At 37.6% G+C, this 24594-nt stretch overlaps 1 protein-coding gene and 1 pseudogene across 12 annotated transcripts in view; one reads left to right on the top strand and one right to left on the bottom strand.

The window, feature by feature from the left end:
• CNOT4 (CCR4-NOT transcription complex subunit 4) overlaps window positions 1-24594 on the top strand; it is a 149637-nt gene that overhangs the window by 49075 nt on the left and 75968 nt on the right. For all 12 annotated transcript variants that reach the window (XM_003813438.5, XM_003813437.4, XM_008965995.4 and 9 more), the window contains one exon: window positions 23893-24158. In XM_003813438.5, the coding sequence (XP_003813486.1) occupies window positions 23985-24158 (174 nt within the window). In that variant the 5' untranslated portion in view covers window positions 23893-23984. The remainder of the gene's footprint in view (window positions 1-23892; window positions 24159-24594) is intronic.
• On the bottom strand, window positions 17235-17884 carry LOC117981124 (succinate dehydrogenase [ubiquinone] cytochrome b small subunit, mitochondrial-like; annotated as a pseudogene).

Genomic DNA, 24594 nt, shown 5'->3' with positions numbered 1-24594 from the left:
AGAAGCACTCCACACTCTGCTGAAGTTGGTAATATTATAAAAGTTGTAGAATTCTCTGTTAGTCTTCCAACCTACACCTGTCAAATCTACCTTCTTTGTTTTCTCTTTTAAAAATTTTCCTTTTTTTTTTTTTTTACCTTTTTTCCTTCTGTTCAAACATTGTTTGCTTCAAGTGATTTTTTTAATAAGGGAATAGGAAATGTAAAGCGAATATACTCTTAAGACGGATATTCTTTCTTTTAATAAATCTCTGGACTGTCGCAGTTCTTATCCTTTTTTAAAGAGAAGAGTTTGCTGAAGTGGTTAAAGATATTTTACTGAAATTTCATCTTGGTAAAAAAAAAAAAGACAGTTAATTTTTAATATTATTTTATTATATTTGCTCTGCTTATTTCCTTTTTCTATTTTATTTTTTTTTTTGGGACGGGATCTCGCTCTGTCGCCCAGGCTGGGGTGTAGTGGTGCGATCTCGGCTTACTGCAGCCTCCACCTCCCAGGTTCAAGCAATTCTCCCACCTTATCCTCCTGAATAGCCATAATTATAGGGGTGCACCACCATGCCTGGCTAATTTTTGCATTTTTAGTAGAGACGGGGTTTTGCCATGTTGGCCAGGCTGGTCTTGAACTCCTGACCTCAGATAGTCCACCTGCCTCGGCCTCCCAAAGTGTTTGGATTACAGGCGTGAGCCACTGCGCCCGGCCTCTGCTTGTTATTTCCAAAGATTTAATAGGTAAAGCAGGGACAGGCTGTGAACTGAGATAAGGACAATTAGATGATGATATTTATTCCTGTAGCTGTGAGTCATTATGTAGCCACAGTTGGGTGTACAGGGTTTGTTAGGAGCAGCCTTTCAGGGAGTATCTTCTGAATATTTGATAAAAGTAGTTGATAAGTTATGAACATTAGCAAAACCATTTATTCTAATAAGAATCTTTAAAATTGCTTATTTCTTTTTTGCACACTAGACTTCATAAAAATTTAAATTATAAATTTTGATTAGTCTGTGTGGGGGTGAGAATTAAAAGAAGATATATGAAATTTATTTCCTAAATGTAGCTAAGAATCATTACACTAGACTTTCAAAAAAAAATGTGGTGACTGGCACACACCACCTAAAATTGTGGGGTAATTTTCTGCTTTCACAGATCTTTGTAGAATGTGATCTAAACCAGGTGTTGGCAAACTATGCCCTGCAGGCCCCATCCTATTCATGGACTGTTTTTTGTAAAGTCCGTGAGCTAAAAATGCTTTTTACATTTTTACAGGTTTGTAAAAACAAAACAAAGAATATAGAAAAGAGATTGTATGTGTCTATGTAGCCTGAAATACCTACAATCTGGCCCTTGCAGAAAAAAATTTGTTGAATCCTGAAGAAAGCTCTACATGGTCACATAGAACCGTTTCAGGCAATTGAGAATTACAGGCATAAGTTGCCTTATTGTGTACTGCTTTAATAAGTGCTTCATAGATACTGCTTTTTTTTTCAAATTGAAGGTTTGTGGCAACCCTGAGTCAAGCAAGTCTATCAGTGGCATTTTTCAACAGCATATACTCGCTTCATGTTTCGGTGTCACATTTGGGTAATTCTCACAATATTTCACACTTTTTAATGATTATTATGTCTGTTACGGTGATCTCTGGTCAGTGATCTTTGATGTTACTATTATAGCTGTTTTGAGATGCCGGGAACTGCACCTACGTAAAATGATGAACTTAATTAATACATGTTGTATGTGTTCTGACTGCTCTGGTGACTGGCTATTGCTCTGTCTCTCTCCCTCTGGGTCCTCCTTACTCCCTGAAACACAATATTGAAATTAGGTCATTTTCTAAGTGTTCAAATGAAAGAAAGAATCACATGTCTCTCACTTTAAACCAAAAGCTAGAAATGATTAAGTTCAGTGAAGAAGGCATGTCAAAAGCCTCATGAGATAGGCCAAAAAGTAGGGCTTTTGCACCAAACAATTAGCCAAGTTCTGAATGCAAAGGAAAACTTGAGGGAAATTGAAAGTGCTACTCCAGTGAACACATGAATGATAAGAAAGCGAGACAGCCTTATTGTGGACATGGAGAAAGTTTGAGTCGTCTGCCTAGAAGATGAAACCAGTCACATAATTTCCTTAAACCACAACCTAATCCAGAGCAAAGCTCTAACTCACATCCAGAGCAAGGCTCTCTCTTCTATTGTATGAAAGCTGAGAGAAGTGAGAAAGCTACAGAAGAAAAGTTTGAAACTAGCCGAGATTGGCTCATGATGTTTAAGGAAGGAAGCCATTTCCATAACATAAAAGTGCTAGGTGAAACACCAAGTGCTGATGTAGAAACTGTAGTCAGTTGTCCGGAAGATCTAGCTAAGATCATGGATGAAGATGGCTACACTAAACAGATTTTCAATGTAGGTGAAACAGCCTTCTAGGACTATGATTACTAGAAAGGAGAAGTCAGTGCCTGGCTTCAAGGCTTCAAAGCTTCAAAGGGTAGGCTGACTCTTATTAGGGGTTAATGCAGCTGGAGACTTCAAGTTGCAGTCAGTGCTCATGGACTATTCTGAAAACCACAGGGCCCTTAGGAATTATGCTAAATCTACCCTGCCTATGCTCTATAAATGGAACAACCATTTTATATAAGGGACTTTATGATCTCCTGATTTTTGTATCCATAGGCGAGGAGGTCCTGGAGCAAGTCCTCCAAGGATACTGACAGATGATTATATTTCATGTTATATACCACAGCTTGTAAAAGTACATCCTTAGAATAGAGAAACCATTTGCCTAATAGTCAAAAGATTTCTTTAGGGAGAAGTATAAGAGAAAAAGATTTGAAAGAGGTCTAGGATTTAGACTTAACGATCAATTGTGAGGTTTCCTTGTTGGTTTAGATCAGAGCAGAGGTTGGTAAACTGCGTCCCCACTGCAGAAATCCTTCCTGCTGCTTGTTTTTGTGAGGCATGAGAGAATGGTAGGAAGCCTGGCTGACAGCATATCTGTTTACAGCATGGTTTAGGGAATGTTAAGCCCGCTGTTGAGACCTACTGCTCAGAAAAAAAGATTCCTTTCAAACTGTCCCTGTGCATTGCCCTGGTGACCTGAGAGCTTTGATGGAGATGTACAAGGAGATTAATGTTGTTTTCATGCCCGCTAACACAACATCTATTCTGCAGTCCGTGGATCCAGGAGTAATTTTGAGTTTCACGTAATCTTATTTAAGAAATACAATGTTCATAAGGCTATAGTTGCTGTAGATAGTGATTCTTCCAATGGATCTGGGCAAAATAAATTGAAAACCTTCTGGAAAGGATTCATCATTCTAGAAGCCATTAATAACATCCCTGATGGATGGGAGGAGGTCAAAATACCAACATTAGCAGGGATTTGGAAGAAGTTGATTTCATCTCTCATGGATGACTTTGAGAGGTTTAAGACTTCATCGTGGGAAGTAACTGCAGATATGGTAGAAATAGCAAGATGACTAGAATTAGAAGTACAGCCTGAAGATGTGACTGAATTGCTGCAATCTCATGATACAATTTGAACAGATAAGGAGTTGCCTCATAAGAATGAGCAAAGAAAGTGGTTTTTAGAGATGGGACCTTCTCCTGAAGATGCTGTGAATATTGTTGAAATGACAACAAAGGATTTAGAATATTTAATAAACTTATTTGACAAAGCAGTGACAGGGTTCGAGAGGATTGCCTCCAATTTTGAAAGAGGTTCTACGTGGGTAAAATGCTATCAAACAGTATCACATGCTACAGAGAAATCTTTCATGAAAGAGAGAGTCAATGGCTGTGGCAAACTTTATTGTTGTCTTATTTTAAGAAATTGCTACAGCTACTCCATCTTTTGGCAACGACCACCCTGATCAATCAGCAGCCATCAACATCAAGGAAAGACCCTCCACCAGCAAAAAGACTGTGACTGTCTGAAGGCTCAGATGATCTTATCATTTTTTAGCAGTAAAGTATTTTTAAATTAAGGTGTATACATTGTTTTCTAGACATAATGTTATTGCATGTGTGATATACTACAGTATAGTGTAAACATACCTTTAATATGCACCACAAAACCAAAAAATTTGTGTGACTTGCTTTATAGTGGTAATTGCAGGTGCCTGGAACTGAATCTACAATATCTTCTAGGTATGCCTGTATAGGTGAAATAACATAAATGAAGAAAATCAACACACATGGAGTGTTTGTTACAATGTTGTTTACAGTAGCAAAAACTTTGAAACAAATGTTCAGTTAACAGGAGACTGGTCAAATAAATTATAGGACATCTGTGTAGTAGAATATAATATTCATTGAGAGTCGTAACCTATGATTTACACAAAGGAGAAACGTTGATTGCATTAAGAGTGGGGGAGACCAAATTCCAGAACTGTATGCAGTAAGATCCTTTACAAAACACACACATGCACATACATATGCTCTTGATATCTGTATAGGTACAGAAAGTTTTATATGCTATAGAGTCCTTGGTGACTTAGATATTTTTTCTAATTGTTTCTTTTATGTCATTGCTAATTGTATTACAATAAAGTTAAATAATTTCCCTTTGGGTATGGAAAAATTAAATCTGAATAGAGTTTCAAGTCACAAAGAGAACAGATATTTTATGTAAAATAATATTAGAAGCGTGGAAATGCCATTGAAACTTACAAATTTTTGGAAAAATTAAAATAGAACTTATCTCAAAATCCTATTAATTTATTATTCTTAAAGTTTAAATAGGCTGAGCATGTAATAATGATAGTTAGTTGTCCAAAGAAAATAGTACTATTTTAAGGTATATCCCTTACAATGCGAGATACTGTGTATCATAGAGAATGCTTCTTTCCACAAAAGCATGCATTGGTGTTACTTTCAGATACAGATTTTGACTTAGCCAAATCATAAAATTAAACCTCAAATAACATTTCTTCCTTCCATTTCTCTTTCCCTTTGTCTCCTTCCCTTCCTTTCCTTTCACTGTGTATTATTGAAGTACAGTTAGATAATACTGACCTTTTACAACTGTATGCTCCCTGTTGTTGCCAACATCCAGTCTTCTTTCTTTTCTCTCTCTAGTATTTTGTGGTTTAATGTAAATGTGTTTCACATCTCATTAAATTTATTCCTTGATATTTGATGTTTTATTTGATGCTGTTTAAGTGTTATTACAATTTTACTTTGTTTCCATTGCATGTTGCTAGTATTTTGAAATACAGTGGATTTTTGTATATTGGTTTTATAGCCAGTGATCTTGCTAAATTAGTAGTTATAGTAGTTTTCTGTTATTTTGGGGTTTCTATGTACAAAATCTTATCATCTGCAAATAAAGACTAGTTTTACTTCTTTTCCCACCTTACACAGTAGTCCTCCCTTATCCATGGGTGATGCGTTCCAAGACCCCCAGTGATTGCCTGAAACCGCAGATAGTACTGAACCCTTTATATACAGTTGGCCTTCTGTATCTGTGGATTCAACTACCCATGGATGGAAAATTTTCGGGGATGGGGTGGAGACAACAAAAAATATAAATAAAAAAATTATGTCACAGTAACTGTTTATGTAGCATTTACTGAGTTATAAGTAATCTAGACATGATATAAAATAAATGGGAGGATTGTGTATGTTATATGCAAATAGTAAACCATTTTATATAAGGGACTTGAGCTTCCTCTGATTTTTGTATCCATAGAAGGTGGGGAGGTCCTGGAACAAGTCTCCAATGATACCGACGGATGATTATATTTCATATTATATACCACAGCTTGTAAAAGTACATCCTTAGAATAGAGAGAAACCATTTGCCTAATATGTAGTCAAAAGATTTCTTCAGGAAGAAGTATAAGATAAAAAGATTTGAAAGAGGTCTAGGATTTAGACTTATGATCAATTGTGAGGTTTCCTCGTTGATTTAGATCAGAGCAGAGGTTGGTAAACTGCGTCCCACTGCAGAAATCCTTCCTGCTGCTTGTTTTTGTGAGGCATGAGAGAATGGTAGAAAAAATAATTCAAAAAAATCAGTTTGTTGTAATATGAGGAAATTAACTGAAATTCAGTTTTCAATGTCCATAGATAGTTTTATTGGAATACAGCCACACTTACTCATTTGTGTATAGCCTGTGACTGCCTTTGCATTTAAGCAGTAAATTGTAATGTTTGAATGGCCAGCAAAGCATAAGATATTTACTGTTTAGCCCTTCAACAAAAATGTTTCCTAATCTCTAAATTCTCTTCTGTTTTCGTCAATGTTACATTTTTAAATGGGGGTTTTACTTTCTAAGATGGCAGTGGTGTAAGTGAGTTTCCATCCCACAATTAAGTAAACAAAATATTCTGTTCTCAGATATTACACGCTTATATGTTTTAGTCTTTTTTGTTTTTTGTTTGTTTGAGACAGTCTTGCTCTGTTGCCCAGGCTGGAGTGCAGTGGTGCAATCTTGGCTCACTGCAACTTCCACCTCACAGGTTCACCTCGTGCCTCAGCCTCTCAAATAATTGGGACTACAGGCACGCACCACCATGCCCAGCTAATTTTTTATTTTTAGTAGAGATAGGGTTTCAGCATGTTGGCCAGGCTGGTCTTGAGCTCCTGGCCTCAAGTAATCTGCCCGCCTCAGCCTCCAAAAGTGCTGGGATTACAGGCATGAGCCACAGTGCTTGGCCTTAGTCTTTTTTTTTTAAACCTGTGGGCTTAAACTTCCTGAAGACACCTGAAGTGTATATTTATTTAAATAGACCACTTTTGTTGCAAAATAAATTCCTTTGTCCATGGTTGGTAGACTTTTATTTTGAAATTGTTTTTTAAATGTGTATAGAATATATTTATGTGCAATTTCAAGATTAGTAAAACTAGCACCCATATATGTATTGACCATTATTTTCTATATTCAAAGCACAGCCTTTGAGTTGGTTCAATTGGTTGGCATTGCTATATGAATTTAAAGCTTTTTTTTTCGCCACATAGTGTTTTTTTTTAGAACAGGATTTTGCTCTCTTCCCGAGGCTGGAGTGCACTGGTATGATCCTAGATCACTGCAGCCTGGAAATCCTTGGCTCAAGTGATCCTTCCACCTCAGCTTCCCAAGTAGCTGGGACTACAGACACACACCACTGTGCCTGGCTGTTCTTTCTTTCTCTTCCTGTCCTGTCCTGTCCTTTTTTCACACAGGGCCTCGCTTTGTAGTCCAGGCTGGTTTCCTGGCTTCAAGTGATCCTCTTGCCTCAGCCTCCCAAAGTGCTGGGATTACTAGTGTGAGCCACTGTGGCTGACCAATTTGTTTTCCACAATTGTAATTGACCTAGTGTTGTGTATATTTGGTCCTTTATGTTTACAGAATGTTTTGTTTTGTTTTATTTTATTTTATTTTGAGACGCTCTCACTCTGTCACACAGGCTGGAGTGAAGTGGCATGATCTCGGCTCACTACAACCTCCTCTTCCCAGGCTCAAGTGATTCTTGTGCCTCAGCCCCCTGGGACTACAGGCACACACCACCATACCCAGCTCATTATTGTACTTTTTGTAGAGATGGAGTTTCACCACGTTGCCCAGGCTGGTCTCAAGCTCCTTTTTGTTTTTACTTATTTACTTTTTTTATTTTATTTTTTTGAGACTGGCTTTTACTCTTGGCTCACTGCAACCTCCACTTCCCAGGCTCAAGTGATTCTTCTGCCTCACCCTCCTGAGTAGCTGGGACCACAGGTGCGTACCACCGCACCTGGCTATTTTTTTTAAATTTTTTTAATTAATTTTTTATTTTTATAGAGATAGGGTTTCGCCATATTGCCCAGGCTGGTCTTTAACTCTTGAGCTCAAGCGATCCACCTGCCTTGGCCTCCCAGAGTGCTGAGATTACAGGCATGAGTTGCTGTGCCCGGCCTTGTTTTATTCTTGAAAACATTCTGACATATACATTCTCTGTGAGACTTTCTGTAGTAATACTAATTTGGTTAACATTTTCTATTGGAAACAGGAATGAACTAGTTGTATGTGGACCAGAGGACTCTTGACTTTACTATTTTAGTTTTATGGTGTAAAACGGTTACCATTCTAGGCTTTACTGAGTCATAATAGAAGTGAGGCACACATGGAGATTAGAGAGGAACAAACGTTAAAACACTACATTTTTTCTTCCTTTTAAAGAAGAATTAATAGCTATATTTCTGTATTTTAGGCCCCTTAAAAGTATTTATTATTTAGTTTTATTCCAGATGGCTGCATGGTAGCATATCTAGAAATCAAATATATATATATATATATATGTATATGTATATATATTTTTTATAGAGATAGGGTTTCGCCATATTGCCCAGGCTGGTCTTGAACTCCTGAGCTCAAGCGATCCACCTGCCTTGGCCTCCCAAAGTGCTGGGATTACAGGCATGAGCTGCTGTACCAGCATATATATATAATTATATATATTTATTATATATTATATATTTATATATAAAAATATTTTTGTATCCATATGTATGTTATATTATATATATATAATATAACATATATATAATATAACATATATATAAAAAACAATTCCAGGAAAATACTCATACATAAGCTTGATTTATTTTTGTTTAAATTTTCAAAAATCATTTTCTTTCATTTAAAAATCATTATTTACCCAGATACCTGTTATCTGCCCTCCTTTATGAATTCTGTCTTACTGTACGCTTCCTCCATGTCCCCTTATGCCCTACCTAGCCCAAAACACTGAAAGGGTGGACTTCCATATGAATCAGTGCTTTCCATGAAGTAGAACTGCAGAAGTGGTGGCAGGATATTCCTGAATGAAGTTTGATACAGATACACTGGCAGAGATCTCTTGGTGGGCAAGGAGCATAAGATTAGTAGCATGCCATCTGGGGTTAGAATTTAGGATGTGGTAGAATGTAAGTGACTAGCTGACAGTTTGGCTAAAGAAGTGGTTGCATTTAACCAGGCTAATAAACATGAGCTTAAAAAAAAATTCACTGGCTAAGACTGGGTCTTGCACTTCATTTTCAGTTTAGTGTTTCTCCTTGGATTAATTTTTTCTGTTTTATCCGTTACTAGTGGTATACTGTAAATTGATGTACAGAAGTATCTCTAAAAAGACTAATTTATATGAGTCCAGACGGACTAGAAGGGTTTTAAGCTTATAATACCTGGATCCTTTTGTTTTAATTAGGTTTCTAGATAAGTCCTTACAAACTTCAAAGGTGTTGTACCCTATCAGATACTTTTTCCCCTAAATAAAACTGTATTTTTCAGTTGAAAATAAATTGATATAGGCAATTCCTTTTCTTGACAACCTTCACAAGTGTGGTAGAGAATTATTTAGCACACTAATTAGTCTCAGCTTCGATTTTGTGCAGATTTGATTTTACCTATTAATAACACTTTCATTGGGCTTAGCCTTTAATTTCATAAACTCCTGGCCTCCTCCTGAGCATTAAATTGATAGGAAACATACTGATGCTAATCTCTAATTATACATTCAGAAGTTTTTTCATCTCATCACTCTATTGTCCCTTTTTATTTGTCCGTCATACTTAAATTTTCAACTAATTTAATATAGTTTTTCTCATTATACAAGTAAACGTTCATTTCTAAAGATTGAAAAATAAAAGGAAGAAAACGAACTACCTCTAGCCCTCTACTCAGTGACAGACACTGCTATTTTCTTTTCTTTTTCTTTTCTTGAGATGGAGTTTCGCTCTTGTTGCCCAGGCTGGAATGCAGTGATACGACCTCAGCTCACTGCAACCTCTGCCTCCCAGGTTCATGTGGTTCTCCTGCCTCAGCCTCTCAAGTAGCTGGGATTACAAGTGTGTGCCACCACGCTTGGCTAATTTTTGTATTTTTAGTAGAAACAGGGTTTCGCCATGTTGGCCAGGCTGGTCTCGAACTCCTGACCTCAGGTGATCCACCTGCCTTGGCCTCCCAAAGTTCTGGGACAGGCATGAGCCACCATGCCCGTCCCTATTTTATTATATGTCCTTTGATACACTCTTTTATTACTATTCCTCTTTTAGAGACAGGTTCTCACTCTGTCACCCAGGCTATGGTGTAGTGACGTGATCATAGCTCACTGCAGCCTTGAACTCCTGGGCTCAAGCGATCCTTCTGCCTCAGCCTCCGCAGTAGCTGGCACTACAGGTGTGCTCCACCATGCCCAGCTATTTTTTGTACTGATAGGGTCTCGCTATGTTGCCCAGGCTGGTCTTGAACTCCTAGCATCAGGTGAGCCTCCCTCCTCAACCTCACAGAGTGCTGGGATTACAGCTGCGAGCCACTGCACCCAACCTGAATCACTGTTTTATTTGTCTCTCTGCCATCCTCCATATACAGTTTTGGGAGCATATAATACTTGCACATGTCTATGGTACAGTGTTGAATAACATAGGCACAGTCTTTGCACTCAAAGGATTCAAAGTTTAATACTCTTTAAAAAGTTGTCTTTTAAAAATTAATTGCTATTATAGAAGAAATACATAAATAGTCTCTTTGCAAAAGCACATAGATAAGGTTCAGGTTTCTGATTGCTCCCATTCCCTTCTTTATTTTCCTAAAGGTAGTCACTATTATCAGTTTATATGTCATTTTTCCCCCTAAGGGTTTGCTTATACTATACATATGTAGAGAACATGTATGATTTCTTTTTTAGTGTCAAAACAGTTGGCTGGGTGTGGTAGCTCATACCTGTAATTCCAGCACTTTGGGAGGTCAAGGCGGGCAGATCACTTGAGTCCAGGAGTTCGAGACCACCCTGTCCAATGTATGAAACCCCATTTCTACTAAAAATACAAAAATTAGCCAGGTGTGGTGGTGCATGCCTGTAATCCCAGCTACTAGGAAATCTGAGGGATGAGAATTGCTTGAACCCGGGAGGTGGATGCTGCAATGAGCCAAGATCACGCCATGCATTCCAGCCTGGGGTACAGAATGAGAATCTCTCGAACAAAAACAAGACAGAACAAAAACAAGACAAAACAAAACACAACTGTTATACAGCACCTGCAATTAGTTTTCTTTTCATTCAGTATGTTAGTATGTACAGATTTAGTTCTTTAAAACTGCTTTATTTAATTTTACTGATATACAGTAACTTAGCCTTTCCTATTGATAGACATTGGGAGTCCCAATTTTTTGCTATTGCAAAACATTCCTGCAATTGCTTGTACTCATGCAGATGTGCAACTGTTTCTCTAAGGCTGTTATACAGAGGTGGGGTTAGTAGATCATAGAGGATTATGTGATTACCCTTGAAATTTTACCATTTATGTTACTCTTTTTTTACCCTCTTTTTCTGGAGGGTCTTATTTTTCTTTTTTGAGTCAGTCTCACTTTGTCACCCAGGCTGGAGTGCAGTGGCATGATCTCGGCTCACTGCAACCTCTGCCTCCTGGGTTCAAGTGATTCTTAATGCCTTGACCTCCCGACCATTCATGTTACTCTTTAAGTTGGACCTTAGAGCAGTTTATCTTATATCACTCCCCTCCCAACAGACATTTTATCCTTTTTAAATCTAACAAATTAGACAGACATTGTTGTTATTTTATAGAGAAATGTGTGATTCAGTTTACGCACGTTTTTACCACATCTTTCCTTACCATCCCTTCAATTTCTGACTGTAGCTGGGCACAGCGGCTCACGCCTGTAATCACAGCACTTTAGGAGGCTGAGGCAGGTGGATCACTTGAGGCCAGGAGTTTGAGAACAGCCTATTCAACATGGTGAAACCCCGTCTGTACCAAAAATACAAAAATTAGCCAGGCGTGGTGGTGTGCACCTGCCTGGTAATCTGGGTCTAGGGATTACTTTTAACCAGAATATCAGCTACTCAGGAGGCTGAGGAAGGAGAATCGCTTGAACCCAGGAGGCGGAGGTTGCAGTGAGCGGAGATCACGCCACTGCACTCCAGCCTGGGTAACAGAGTGAGACCCTGACACAAACAAACAAACAGAAAAAAAAATTTCTGACTGTCCTCCTGGATTATTTTCCTCCTTCTTAAAAAACGTCTTCAGAAGTTTCATTAGTGGAGGTCTTTTAGTGGTAAATTGCCAGTTTTTGTTTATTTAATTTTTAATTTAGCCTCATTTCTCTTTTTGAGTCAGGGTCTTACTATGTTGCCCAGGCTGGCCTTGAACTCCTGGGCTTAAGCGATTCTCCTGCCTCAATTTCCCAAGTAGCTGGGATTACACGTGTTGGCCACTGTGCCTGACTATTTTTAGCTGTTTATCATGAAAATTTTTTAAGCATACATGAAAGTAGAACAAATGCTATGATGAAATCCAGTATTTCCATTCCTCAGTTTCCTGTTATTGATACTTTATAATTTGATGTTTAAAGAGGGGTCTCTTTACCTCTCTGTGCCTTCCTTCCTGCTGGAATATCCAATCACGAAGTCTGTCAATACTTTAGAATGTATCTCCTAGAGAAGAGGTTAAAAAAAAAACCCACAATATTCTCATTCCTAACTAAATTAGCAGTAATTCCTTAACATCATCTAACACCTAGTCCATGTCAAAGTCTTTTCAGTTGTCTTTGAAATGTCTTTTTATAATTTTACTCTCATTTTTTCAGGGTTGTTATTTCCTAGGTGCTCAGTTGTAGGTTGACAGTAATTTTCTCTTCATATCTTGAAGATACATTACTGCCTTCTGGCTTCCTTGCTGTTACTCTAATTATTCCATTGGGTGAAGGCTTCTTTCTTTATGGCTTCTTTTATGGTTCTTGTTGTCTTTAGTGTTGTGCAGTTTTACTACTTTGTGTCTGGATGTGGGCTTATTGATCACATTTGGGTATGTTGTACTTTCTGGGTCTAGGGATTACTTTTAACCAATTCTTGGAAATTTGCAGCTAGTGTCTCTTTTAAAACTTTGAAAAAGGAAATATACATTCAGAAACATATAAAACAGGTACAGTTTCGTTATAAAGTAGATGTCTTTGTAGACTCTTCTGAGGTCAAAAGCAGAATATTTCACGTACCTCAGAATCCTCCTGCCCCATACACCCCTTGCCATTTGAAGTCCTCTCCCTTTCCTTAGAGGTAGTCACTATCATGACTTTTATCACCTTTATGTGCATCCCTAAAATATAGTTTCCTTTGTTGAAATTTATATGACCAGCATCGTATACTTTGTCTTGCTGTTTTTGCTCAAATTATGTTTGGGAGATTCATCTGTGTTACCTGTAGTTCTTCATTTTTATATAGTCATCATTACTTAAGATAGTTTTTCTTTCCCTTTCCCTCTCTCTCCTGTCTGTTTACTAGTCCCATTATGTGTATGTTCATGTGCTTATTGATGTTTCATATTTCTCTGAGGCTTTGTATTTTTTTCACTCTTTTTTTTCCTCTCTATTCTTTGGATTGCATCATCTCTATCAATCTGTCTTCAAGTTTGCCAGTTCTTTTTTCTGCCAGTTCAAATGTACTTTTGAGCTCCTCTAGTGATTTTTTCTAGTCAGTGTTCAACTCCAGAATTTCCATTTGGTTCTTTTTAATAATGTCTCTTTATCGATATTGTCCATTTGCTGAGATACCGTCATTATACTTTCCTTCTGCAATTATGGTATCCTTTAGTTCTTTGGACATATTTGTAATGGCATTTTGAAGTTGGTTAAATCCATCATCTGGTTGCTCTTGCAGGTAGTGTCTTTTGCCTTTATTTTTCTCTGGTATATGGGTCCTTCCTTCCTTCCTTCCTTCCTTCCTTCCTTCCTTCCTTCCTTCCTTCCTTCCCTCCCTCCCTCCCTCCCTCCCTCCCTCCTCCCTCCCTTTTTTTTTCTTTTTTTGACAGAGTTGCTTTGTCACCCAGGCTGATTCTCTGCTCACCGCAACCTCTGTCTCCTGGGTTCAAGGAGTTCTCCTGCCTCAGCCTCCCTAGTAGCTGGGATTACAGGCGCCCGCCACCACGCCTGGCTAATTTTTTGTATTTTTAGTGGAGATGGAGTTTCACCATGTTGACCAGGCTGGTCTCGAACTCCTGACCTCGTGATCCACTCATCTCGGCCTCCCAAAGTGCTGGGATTACAGGTGTGAGCCACCACACTCAGCACTTTCCTATTTCTTTACATGGCTCGTAATTTTATGTTGGAAACTGAACATCTTGTATAACATTGCAACAACTCTGGGTACTGATCTTTCAACCCCCTGCTAGTTCCAGGGCTTGTTACAATTATTTGCTTATTTATTTAGTGACTTCTCTTGCCCTGTTTCAGTGACTTCTGTTTCCCCCTTGCAGTGTTTAAGCCTCTGGTGTTGCTCCTTAGGGGCACAGACTTGTGTATGACCACATGGCACCTGGCAGTGTTGGGCTGACAGCGTTTGGCAGAGCTTTCTTCTGTTTCTTTTTCTGACCACACCCAGCTTTTTATCTCCACTGATTTCTGGCTGACTGCTCTATTGTCTTTAACAATACCCTAGGACATAAATTGCTTCTTAGCCAGATCCATACGATTCTCGAGGTCACTGCATGTACAATTTGTTCAGACCCAGAGGGGCTCATCCCAGCTGTCTTATTCCCTGGTTGTCACCTGCAAACTAGCTGGCCTACAGTTTAGCCTGTATTTTGAATCTCTTCCAAAATGCCTTTCACTCAACCTTGGGTTTGATATTGCTTTTAGGCTTGAACGTCACACTCTTGCAAATGAAGTCAGTTCCATTGGGAAGAGATTCCCAGCTATCTCTGGGGACATGTTAAATTATATGAGATGCTTTGTATGCTGCTTTTGATTTACATCTTACAAAAGTAAAATACAAATATTTTACTACATAAATAGCAAAGTGATAGAGAGGTAGAAAGCAGTCCTACATAGTTGATTTTTCTGTATAACAGCAGTTTAACCTTTAATGAGAGAGGCTTTTAGAAGTTGTCAGGTAGATAGATTTCTAAAACATAAGTAAGCTTTTCTTGCTTCCTAAAGGTAATACAGTCCTGAGTTCTATAGTATATGAATATTCATGGTAGATATACATTGGTACTTTGGCACCTAATTTAAAAGGGGAAATTAAATATTAGTGCTGATATTTAAACTTTTTCACTTAGCACACTGTTCATAGCTACTCTTTAGTCTGTTTTTTGTCTTTGTGTAGTTTATGTAAATAACATGCTTTGTGAAATGTGTCTAATACAGAAACAATGGACAACTTAAAGTGCTGTTTCTTATTTTCGAAGGTTGTCATTTATAACAGACATATAACAAATAATTTATTCTTTCTTTTACGTATTCATCAAATGTGTGAATGCTTAGTATTTACTGGAAGCCATATGTAGCTGCATGGTATACCATCATAAATGTGATGCACCAGGTCATTTCTGCCCTCCTGAAGTTTCCATTCTAGTGGGAACAGACTAATTGTGAAGTCCTGAAGTTTCCATTCTAGTGGGAACAGACTAATTATAAAAATATATAGTTTATAATTTTATGTATATATTGCATGTATGGTTTTTATGGAAACTTTTTTTTTCTTTTTCTTTTTTTAATCTTTTTCACTTTTTGATTTCTAGCTAGAACCACCTCCAGAATTTATGGAAACTTTTAAGATGCTATACAATACCAAAGTGTGCGTGTGTGTGTGTGTCTGTGTGTGTGTGTCTGTGTGTCTGTGTGTATTTCATATCTATAAATAGCTTTCAATTATGTATAATTACAGTGTATATATGACTTTGGTTGTATAGTATATACTTAGGAGTATTATTTCTGTGTAACTGTATACAGTGGAGTTGCACTAGCTACATATTTAAGTTATTAAAAATTCATCTATTAGATTGGCAAAAAATTAAAGGGTTAATTAAATATAGTAATCATTTAAAAATTTTATAAAAGTACTGTTATGTACTATAGTTAAGTGTATACAGCATATTTTTCTTTTTTTGACTTTTTTATTGTGGCAAAATATATGTAACATAAACATTTACCATTTTAACCATTTTCAAATGTACAGTTCAGTGGCATTAAGTACATTCACATTGTTATTTAACTATCACCACTGTTTCCAGAAATTTTTTCAGCATCTCAAACAGAAACTCTGTTAAATTAAGTAATAACTCCCCATTCTTCTCCCCCAGCCCCCTAGTAACCTTTATTCCACTTTCTGTATCTTTGAATTTGTCTATTCTAGATACCTCATAAAAGTGAGATCAGGCTGGTCATGGTGGCTCATGCCTGTAATCCCAGCACTTTGGGAGCCTGAGGCGGGAGGATCACTTGAGCCCGGAGTTCAAGACCAGCCTTTGCAACACAGGGAGACCCCATCCATATAGATATTTTAAAAATTAGCCGGGTGTGGTGGTGCACACCTGTGGTTCCAGCTACTCAGGTGGCTGAGGTGGGAGGATTTGCTTTATAAAGCCCAGCATTTTGAGGCTGCAGTGAGCTATGATCCCACCACTCACTGCACTGTAGCCTGGGTGAGAGAGTGAGACTGTGTCTCAAAAACAAGAAACCAAAAGTGAAAACATAAAATATTTGTCTTCTTGTTACTGGCTTATTTCACTTAAAGCATAGTGTTTTCAGGGTTCATTCTTGTTGTAGCATGTATCAGAATTTGATTCCTTTTGTGACTGAATATATTCTTTTTTTGTTATTATACAACATTTTATTTAAAAAAATTATTTTCATAGAATACATTTTCACATTAGAGATTCCCATTGTGCGAAAATAACAATTTATTACTTATAGTTTTATATTTGTGGACAGATTGTTTTAGAACAAGTAGAACACATTTGAGAATTAAACCTCAGTTTACAATTGGTAATATTTTGATACGTCTACAAGGGGAAACTTGCCCTTAAATGGAACTTCTCTATATTCAGAAGCACTCCAAGCATTTCTCCCTAGGATTTAGAAATTTATAATGTGAGATATCAGCACTTCCTAATTTTAAAATTTCCCTGGTATATGTAACCATCAGTAGGTGGTATCTACTGACTAGAGAGGGAAGTTTTCGAAAATTAATCACTGTCTAATTTTCTGCAAAGTTTTTATTCATGAATTAAGAGTATTTCCCTTTGTCCATTATTCCCAGGGCAAATATGGAAGTTTGATCATATACTAATGGTAATAAAGCTGGATTCTCTTTAAAAGAGATTGATAAATTAAAAGGCAAAAGCTCGTATATCATGTTTAGTTATACTGTGAGTCTTATAAGAAGCTGGGAGGCAACCCCATTAACTCACCAGAATACAGAACTCAGTCTCACAATTTCTTAGATATAATTCCTCTCAAACCTTTTCCTCAAAGATTAAATTCTGAAAATAACCTTGTGATTAAGAGAAGAAGGCTGTCCACCAACAGACTTATCTGTTATTTCTTCCTTATTGTGAGCTTAATGGCATAACAAAGCAGAGGCAAAGAGGCTTACATCAGTTCTTCAAAGTATGAAGTCAAAAAGGTCAGAGCTTCCACAGCATGACAACAGCTTTGCAGATGCCCACATCGTGATAGTTGAAATAGCAAAGCCCAGCAAAGGTTAAAGCTGAAAGTGCCAAAAGCCCTGCCTTGGCAGCTTTCTGCGAGGCATCCCCATGAACATAGTCAGTAACAACTTGTCCAAGGCCCCAGTGACCATGAAGAGTGAGGGTCGCAGCCAGGGAGTAGTCCATCGCAGAGCAAGGATTCAAATAAGCAGCCGGAAGCAGACCCAGGAGCAAAACACTGAAAACCTTCTCGCTAGTCCAGCGGAGAGACGCAGCCTTGGAACCAGAATGGTGGCTCGGTGACAAGTGTATGTGCTGTACTCCACATCATTCTGGGATAGGTCGGTCCTGAAGAAATGCTGAGATATAAGCAGGTCTGACCACTGGCGTTCACAGCAACAGAGCTCGACCTCCTTGGGCACTGCAAAGGGCACTCAGCCTCCAGAGAACCGCCATCTCGTTCCTGAGGATGACTGAATATATTCTAATATTCCATGGTATGGATATACCACATTTTGTGTATGCCTCCATTGATGGACACTTGGATTACTTTCCATTTTTTGGCTATTGTCAAAAATACTGTTAGGAACACTGGTGCACAAGTATCTGTTCAAGTCCTTTCAGTTCTTTGAATATACACCTAGGAGTGAAATTGCTGGGTCATACGCTAATTCTAAGTTTAATAACCATCAAGCTATTTTCTGTAGTGTCTGTACTACCTTACATTCTCGTGTATTATTATTATTATTATTATTATTATTATTATTATTATTATTTGAAACAGGGTTTCACTGTCTCCCCCAGGCTGGAGTGCAGCAGTGCCACATCACGGCTCACTGCCGCCTCTCCCTCCTGGCTCAGGTGATCCTCCTACCTCGGCCTCCTGAGTAGCTAAGACTACAGGTGTGCACTACCACGCCCGGCTCATTTTTGTAGAGATGGGGTTTCATCATGTTGCCCAGGCTGGTCTCGAACCCCTGGGCTCAAACGATTTGCCTGCCTCAGCCTCCCAAAGTGCTAGGACTGTGAGTGTGAGCCATTGCGTCCAGCCTCTCATGTATTCTTACACATATCTTTTGAACAGGACCCTAAACACAAAACCATGTATACAGTAACACTTTATAAGTGATAAGACACTTTCAAACATAATTTTGAGTGTGTGATTTTTATTTTGTGTACTTACTACGTGGTATGTGAGATTTTTGGTGATGCAGGAGCATTATTACACATGTCACAGTTACTAGTTACAGTTGATGTAGAGAACAAGAACTCAAGTAATAAGGTAAAAATTTGCCATAGAGTTTAACTTTTTAAAAAGTAATGTTTTATTCTTTGGGCATTTGCACTCCACTTCCAAGTATACGTAGCTCCAACATCAGTAACCGTGACTTCTGTCTTACCATGTTGGAAAGGGCGTGAGTTTTGAAGTTGGGTCCTGTTTTTGAATTGTATCTTTAACACTCTAGCTTCAGTTTCATATTTTATAAAGGATATAGTGTGTTCTTACCAAGTCACTGTGAGGATTGGATCATGTATATGAAAAGGCTTTTTTTTTTTTGTGACAGGATCTTGCCCTGTTGCCCAGGCTGGAGTGCAGTGGTGTGATCTAGGCTCACTGTAACCTCTGCTTCCTGGACTCCAGCAATCTTCCCACCCCAGCCTCCCAAGTAGCTGGGACTACAGGCATGTGCCACCAACCCAGCTAATTTTTTTTTTTTTGGTAGAGATAGGGTTTCGCCATGGTGCCCAGGCTGGTCTTGAACTTTTGGCCTCAGGAGATCCATCTGCCTTGGCCTCCAAAAGTGCTAGGGTTACAGGTGTGAGCCAGCGTGCCTGGCAGAATTGTTGTTGAGACAGGGTTTCACTCTATCACCCAGGCTAGAGTACAGTGGCGTGAACATGGCTCACTACAGCCGCGACCTCCTTTGGTCAAGCAATCCTCCTGCCTCAGTCTCCCAAGTAGCTGGAACCACAGGCACACAACACCATACCTGGCTAATTTTAAAAATTTTTCATAGAGACAAGGTCTCCTTGTGTTGCCCAGGCTGGTCTTGAACTCCTGGCCTCAAGTAGTCCTGCTGCCTTGGCCACCCAAGGTGCTGGAATTACAGGTGTAAGCCACTGTGTATGGCTAAAAATGAATATTTTTTTCCCTGCCAAATTAATTCTAAGGACTCCTGCACCCCATTCAGGAAGTCATTGGCTTTTCTTGCCCTTTTCATTTAAAAAGATATTTCTATGTCTTGTAACATTTTAAATCTTATTATTTGAATGCATTGTTTTATTTTATTTTACTTATTTATTTTTGAAACGAAGTTTTTGCTCTTGTTGCCCAGGCTGCAGTGCAGTGGCACAATCTCGGCTCACTGCAACCTCCGCCTCCTGTGTTCAAGCAATTCTCCTTTTTCAGCCTCCCAAATAGCTGGGATTACAGGCATGCACCACCATGCTCGGCTAATTTTTTTGTATTTTTAGTAGAGACGGGGTTTCACCATGTTGGCCAGGCTGGTCTCGAACTCCTGACCTCAGGTGATCCGCCCGCCTTGGCCTCCCAAAGTGCTGGGATTTACAGGCATGAGCCACCGTGCCGCCCTGTTTAGTTTTAATTTTAATATTAGTTGTCTGGCTTATTAAGTAAAATTATTCTCTAAATGAAAATTTGGGCAAGGGTATTTTGGAGAGTCGATTTCAAAGCTTATTTTAAAAGCTTAGTTCAGAGGGGTACTATCATACATTTAGGAAATTGCTCTGTACTTGAAATTCCCTAAAAGTTTGTGTTTCTTCATTGTTCAGATGAGTACATCAAATTATTTTGGATTTCTTATCCAAGATCATATAGTTACTTTGTGAAAGAGATGAGTCAGTCAACTCTTTGACCTTGTATTGCAGTGTTCTACCACACCAGACTACCCTCCTCCTACCTTTTACCATTTATGAGATTACTTTTGGCAGCCGGCTTCTGTGGCTTCTCTCCATGGTGCTAGAGGTGCACAAATGTACTTACTTTTGTATTAACTATCTAAAGGATTTCTTTCTCCTTTGTCCCTTTTTTGTTCCTCTAAACCTCCCCCTAAACTGAAAGATTCATACTCTTGTAAACTTTTTTAAAATTAAAAAACAGATAGAAACAATCAAAAAGCAAAACCTCAGTATATCATTTTTTATTTATAGTAATTTACCTTCTAGAAAGCTTTTCTATTCATAAGCCCCAATGTATTGCTTCCTTCCCAACATTCCATAAATTATTTCACTAAAACTCTAATAACCTGTAGTTAAAGAAATGATATCTTAGAATCAAAGGTATTAGAAGTGTAGATAGCACCATTTGATTATTTCAGTTTACTTTTCTGTTATTGGAACCTATATTTGAGTCTGTGTTTTCTACAGGTACAGTTTTGGGATGTTTAAAGTTGGAAGACCTATTAGAAGTCAACTTTAAACTCCTAACTGTATATATGCTGAAAACTGATAGTGGCAAATCTGGGCATTTCTTTTTTTTTTTTTTTTTTTTAATTTTATTTTGAAATAATTATAGATTCACAAGAAGGCACTTTCGTTGTATTTTTCTTCTAATTATTAGCAAAAGTGAGAAGTAATTTAATTTTTCTAAAGGAAATGAAAACAATTTTCCTCTTTTTTTAAAGGGCCATTTGAATTGTGAAAAAATACATTTTTTTGCAGCAATTTAGATAATATGGATTTTTCTTTAAAAAATTAGTAGTCTCCTACCTCCGTTTTGTCTTTTGTGAAACAACAACATTTTGGTGTCTAAACTTCCATGTGTTTATTTTCTTAGCGAAACAAATATATATGCATACAGGGTTTATATGTTTTAATGAAAGTAATTGTATATTCATACTTGCTGTTCTTTAAAAAGTATAACTAGAATAGACATTCTGATCAACATACCTTATGTTATATCATATTTACTTAATGATTTTCCTATTAATGGACAGATGGACAGTATACTGTTTGCAGTTTTCTACTCTTTTTTTTTTTTTTTTTTTTGAGACGGAGTCTCTCTCTGTCACCAGGCTGGAGTGCAGTGATCTCGGCTCGCTGCCACCTCCGCCTCCTGGGTTCAAGCAGTTCTCTTGCTTCAGCCTCCCAAGTAGCTGGGAATACAGGCATGTGCCACCACGCCCAGCTAATTTTTGTATTTTTAAGTAGAGACGGGATTTCACCATGTTGGCCAGGATGTCTTGATCTCTTGACCTCGTGATTCACCTGCCTTGGCCTCTCAAAGTGCTGGGATTATAGGCGTGAGCCACTGCACCCGGCCTGCAGTTTTCTACTCTTATAATGCTGTAGAACATAGCCAAACACTTGGCTATGTTGGTGTCACTATTTATGTAGAATAGATTCTTAGTTAGGAGGTGGTATAAGGGAGTGGTTAAGAGCACAGCTTATCTAGGGCTAAAACTTCCTAGAAGGAATCCAGGCTATACTAATAAGTGTGTAACTTAAGGCAAAATAATGTGTTCCCATTTCCTCTTTTGAAAGAGGCGCTAGATCATTGATCCTCTCTACTTCTCTACTTTGGGTGAAAACTAACTTCTTTGACAGGCTGATGGGGTAAAAAAAAAAAAAGTTACCTGGCTGTTAACTAAAGATTGATCATTTTTTCATGTATTTTAATCACTTGTAATTCTTCTGTGAACTGCTTATCATTTTCTTGTCTCTTTTTTTTTTTTTTTTAACTTGTCTGTGTCTTACTGCTTTGTAGGATTTCTTTATATATTCTGGACATTAGCTTTTCATTATATGTAGCAAATGTATCTTTTACTCTGATGCTTACTTTTAATTTTATTTATGTTTTCTTCTTTCCATGTTGATAAGTTGATTGTCTCCTTTTATGGCTTCTGAATTTTTGTTTTGCTTATGAAGACCTTCTATATCCCAAGATTTTAAAAAAAATCTGTTTTTTTTTCTTTAACACTTCAATAATGTATTGATCACTAGATCATTTGGGATTTTTTTAAATTGCAGTATTAGATTATATACTATTTTTTATTCAAATGGATAGCCCAGTGTCCCATCACTGTTTATAAAATGGTCCAGCCTTCCCATCTTTAGTTATACATTTTAGCAAATATTAAAATCTCATAAATTCATGAGTCTGTTTCTAGATTTTTCTAATTTTGAGACGGGGTCTCTGTCACCCATGCTGGATGGAGTGTGGTGGCACAGTTATAGCTCAATGCAGCCTTGAACTCCTGGGCTCAAGTGATGCTCCTGCTTCAAGCCTCCCAAGTAGCTGGGACTACAGGTGTGCGCCACCATGCCCAGCTAATTTTAAAATTTGTTATAGACATGAGGGCTTTGCTATGTTGTGCTGGTCTTGAACTCCTGGCTGGAGCTGAACTCCTGCCCTCAAGCAATCCTCCTGCCTTGGCCTCTCAAAGTGCTGGGATTACAGTCATGAGCTGCTGTACCCAGCTATATCTAGATTCTTTAGTTTCTTTGCTCTTTTGTCTAATTTTATACTAATAGGAAATTATTTAAATTACTGTAGCTTTATAGTATAATTTAGTATGTGACAGGGCAAATTCCCACTTTTTTCCCCAGAAGCTTCAAAATGATTCTCATGCATTTATTCTTGTATGTAACCTTTAGGATCAGTTTGTCCAATTATGTAAAAAATTACCACCGTGATTTTGGTGGGGATTACTATAGAATTATAGATTAGTTTGCAGGCTATCAGATTTTAACTTAAAGTAGTGATTTCAAGCTAACCTTTTAATCTAACAGTGGCTTTAGCCTAAGATGTTACCTAAAAATTTAAAACTCCCTATAATCTAAAAAGTTATATTATTTAACTTTTCAAAAAGTGTTTGTGATATGAAGGTCTATTTCTTCCCTTCTTTCTTCCTGTTTATTATAGCCTTTTTGTAGTATTACCATAGGAATACTTTTGTTTAATACGTGTTTCTCAGAAGTTTTCATTAGCATGTTATTACATAATCAGTTGTATTGTTAAGGTCTATGGTTCTATGGCATCCGAGTTTTTCTGAGTTTTAGCCTATGTTTCTCTGTGTCAAGAGTTTGATGTTAACATGTAACTATAGATGATTGAAGTATCTTGTTTTCATTCGATTTGTTTTATAAATTGTGACAAACTTTAGAATAGTGTAATAGTCTTCTAGTTATGTGGCAATATTACTAGGTTTTAGGTCAAAGATGAAACAGTTAAGAGTGCTGTTTTACCTTATTTATTCCCCTAAAATGTGTTATGATTAGTGCTATAGGCTAGTACTAAATGTTTTATCGAGAAAAAAGGGAAGTTCTTTTTTATTTATGTTGAATCCAAAATATTAATGATGCCAGGCCTTTTGTTTTGGTATTCAAAAATTTTCAGAAATCCATTCTGAAAGCCATTTCAGTTTGATAACAGTAGTTGCTCAGTCAGTATTTTTCAAATTTTTTGACAGTGTGACTCTTAATTGTTGACTGTGCCATTTTTCCAGTAGTAAACAATGTATTTTGTTTCTTCTCATGCAGGTCGTCAAAGTCCTACATTTTAGCTTTCAGTGCTGAACTTCCTTCTCCCTTAAATTATTATAAACTTTTGCTGCTGTTTAATAAACGTGAAGATGTCTCGCAGTCCTGATGCGAAGGAAGACCCTGTGGAGTGCCCTCTTTGCATGGAGCCCTTGGAGATAGATGATATCAACTTTTTCCCTTGCACCTGTGGCTACCAGATTTGCCGATTTTGTTGGCATCGAATTCGCACTGATGAAAATGGGCTTTGTCCTGCATGTAGAAAGGTAAATACTTCAAAATAACTTCACAGTGATTTGTTTTAATTGTATAGTTTTTTGCTGCCATGTATATGAGCAAGTGAATTTAAAAGACTGTGCAAACCTCACCTGATTATATTATTTTATTATGTGTATTATTTTAAGATATAATAAGGTGGAAAGAACACTGCACTGGGAGTCAGGGCCACGTCTTGGCTTTGTTTACTAGCTGTATGATCTTTGTAAAGTCATGTAACCTCTCTGATTGGCCTTTAGTTTGTTGTTGTTTTTATCCGAGGAGAATGACATGGTCAGGGATGCTTACTGCTTAAGGAAATTAAGAATAGAGAGGTAATGGATTTGGATAGGGTTGCATGAAATTAGAAAAACATTTTATATTACATGTGGGAGGAAATTCACCTTAATTTTCTAGTACAAAATAGGAGAGAAGATGTTTACTAAA

The sequence above is a fragment of the Pan paniscus genome, chromosome 6 (assembly GCF_029289425.2).
Source record: "Pan paniscus chromosome 6, NHGRI_mPanPan1-v2.0_pri, whole genome shotgun sequence".
Lineage (NCBI taxonomy): Eukaryota > Metazoa > Chordata > Mammalia > Primates > Hominidae > Pan > Pan paniscus.
Note: the sequence above shows the minus strand (reverse complement) of the source record. Positions and strands in the feature narration are given on the sequence as shown.